Genomic DNA, 2,500 nt, shown 5'->3' with positions numbered 1-2,500 from the left:
ATTAAATATTTTTCTAATGTTTATATAATTTGCTATGTCCAGAAACACTAACTTGCCTAATAAAGTAAAATGAATAAATAAGTAAATACAGTAAAATAAAGTCAATATTTTATTTTATTTTAGTCAATAAAATAAAAAAGATATATTATTACATAATAATAATATTAATAATAATTATTACTACTATTATATAAAATCATATTATTTTTTATTACATATATTATATTATATAAAAAATATTCCTATGTTGCTTTGATATAAAGACAAATAGCTAAATAATATTTATTTTTTGTTTATATATATATATATATATATATATATATATATATATATATATATATATATATATATATATATATATATATATATATACACACACACACACACACACACACACACACACACAAATTAAATATAAAATAGAATAAAACAGTAATAAGTAAATAAAGTAAAATAAAGTCTGTAAAATAAAGTAAAATAATATCTATTATTACATTGTTATAATTATAATTATAATTATTATTATTATTATTATTTAAAATCTTATTATTTAATTTTTTATTATTTTGCCAAGAAAAATAAATAAGTGGTGGTTATGGGCAAGACAAATAATAAATAAATAAATAAATAAATATTATATTATACAGAATTAATTATAAATTATTTGACACGTCCAATAACGCTAACATTTAAAAATCTTGTTTTTAAGTGACTGATACATATGTGACCCTGGACCACAAAACCAGTCTTAAGTCGCTGGGGTATATTTGTAGCAATAGCCAAAAATACATTGTATGGGTCAAAATTATTGATTTTTCTTTTATGCCAAAAATCATTAGGAAATTAAGTAAAGATCATGTTCCATGAAGATTTTTTGTAAAATTCCTACTATAAATATATCAAAATGTAATTTTTGATTAGTAATATGCATTGTTAAGAACTTTGGAGAATTTGGTCAACTTTAAAGGTGATTTTCTCAGTATTTAGATTTTTTTGCACCCTCAGATTCCAGATTTTCAAATAGATGTATCTCAGTCAAATATTGTCCTATCCTAACAAACCATACATCAATAGAAAGCTTATTTATTGAGCTTTCATATGATGTATATATCTCAGTTTTGTAAAATTTAACCTTATGACTGGTTTTGTGGTCCAGGGTCACATATATTGTCTAAAAAAAAATCATATTTTGAGAAGGAAAAAAAAACTGTGATTGAAAGTTTTATTGATATACCCCAGCCACTGAATTTATTTAATAAACATTTCATTTTTTTGTTGTGTATCACCTTCAGGACATATAATCATTACTATAATCATATTTCCTGACCTGATATATAATTATTATAAATAATAACTATTTTTTTAACATGGCTTTATTGCAGTAAAACCAAAGTCAACAAAGTCAAAGGCTACACCAATGCTTCACAGAAAAGTTATCCACCAAAGCGCATTGTGGAATATGGGAACCGGAGCACTGTGACCCGGTGTTATCAGAATTGGTACGTCGTGAGCTTCACAGAGCTGGAATTCAGGGCTGCTATTCAGAAAGCGCTTTTATCCACCGCCAAATCACAAAAGACAGCAATGCGCATAAAAGCACGGAAAAACCCTCATATAATCAGATGAGTCACCGCGGCCTACATTCCGACAGCTTTACGCTCGGAAAACAACCAGAGATGCCTCCTCACACGCGGCGTCTGCCGGCAGCTGTTGAGCATGACGGGAGACCCGTGGCGGTGCGGGCAAACGTCTCCAGAGACTCATTAGGTCAGATGATGGCTCTGCACGGCCCTATTACAGCAGGAAAATATGCGAGCCGTTTATAAGGCCAGGTGCATCCTGAAAAAACACGGCTCCTTCGCGGCATTCCCGCATTCTAGGATCATAACGCTCCCATAGACACGGCTAAACAAACTCCAGAACACCTGCAGGAGGTCAAACACATTCCACCACCTCGGGATCAACAGCGGCGGTTTGTTTACCTGAATGGCCAGCGCTCGGGACACGACTGCTCGCAAATACTGCATCGGGTCTTCGGGGCCTTCCCATTTATTCTGCCAACTCAAAGGACACTGAGAGAGACAGAGAAAGTAGTGGATTACATTGCCTGGATCCTGAAAACAAATATTTGCTGATTTGCAAAAAAGGCCTGATATTACTTAATTTTATGATGGCGAGTTAAAAATATCAATACAATTTACCATGAGTTTCTTTTTTTTTTTTCCACAAAATAGGAATATATATATATTTTTTTTTATTTTATGTTTTAACTTTAATGCACTTATCAATATAAAATTTAAATAGAAAAATATATTAAAATTACTAAAACTAAAATTCAATTCATAGAAAGTAAAAAAAAAAATTTGGGGAAAACTAGTTTAAAAATGAAAACAAAAAACACTTCTTAAAAAACGAATTACTACAATGTTCATATTTTAGATTTAATTTTAATTGTTTGATTTTTTTTACCACTAAACAGCAGGGTTTTTTTTCATTTAAT

At 29.5% G+C, this 2,500-nt stretch overlaps 1 protein-coding gene across 1 annotated transcript in view; it reads right to left on the bottom strand.

Moving 5' to 3' along the window:
* Positions 1 to 2,500, bottom strand: part of LOC141285246 (cytoplasmic dynein 2 heavy chain 1-like) — a 144,620-nt gene that overhangs the window by 44,598 nt on the left and 97,522 nt on the right. The window contains exon 62 of the mRNA XM_073818284.1: positions 1,983 to 2,072. Within this exon, the coding sequence (XP_073674385.1) occupies positions 1,983 to 2,072 (90 nt within the window). The remainder of the gene's footprint in view (positions 1 to 1,982; positions 2,073 to 2,500) is intronic.

This window comes from Garra rufa, chromosome 14 (assembly GCF_049309525.1).
Source record: "Garra rufa chromosome 14, GarRuf1.0, whole genome shotgun sequence".
Taxonomy (NCBI): domain Eukaryota; kingdom Metazoa; phylum Chordata; class Actinopteri; order Cypriniformes; family Cyprinidae; genus Garra; species Garra rufa.
This window is presented reverse-complemented; position numbering and strand designations above follow the sequence as displayed.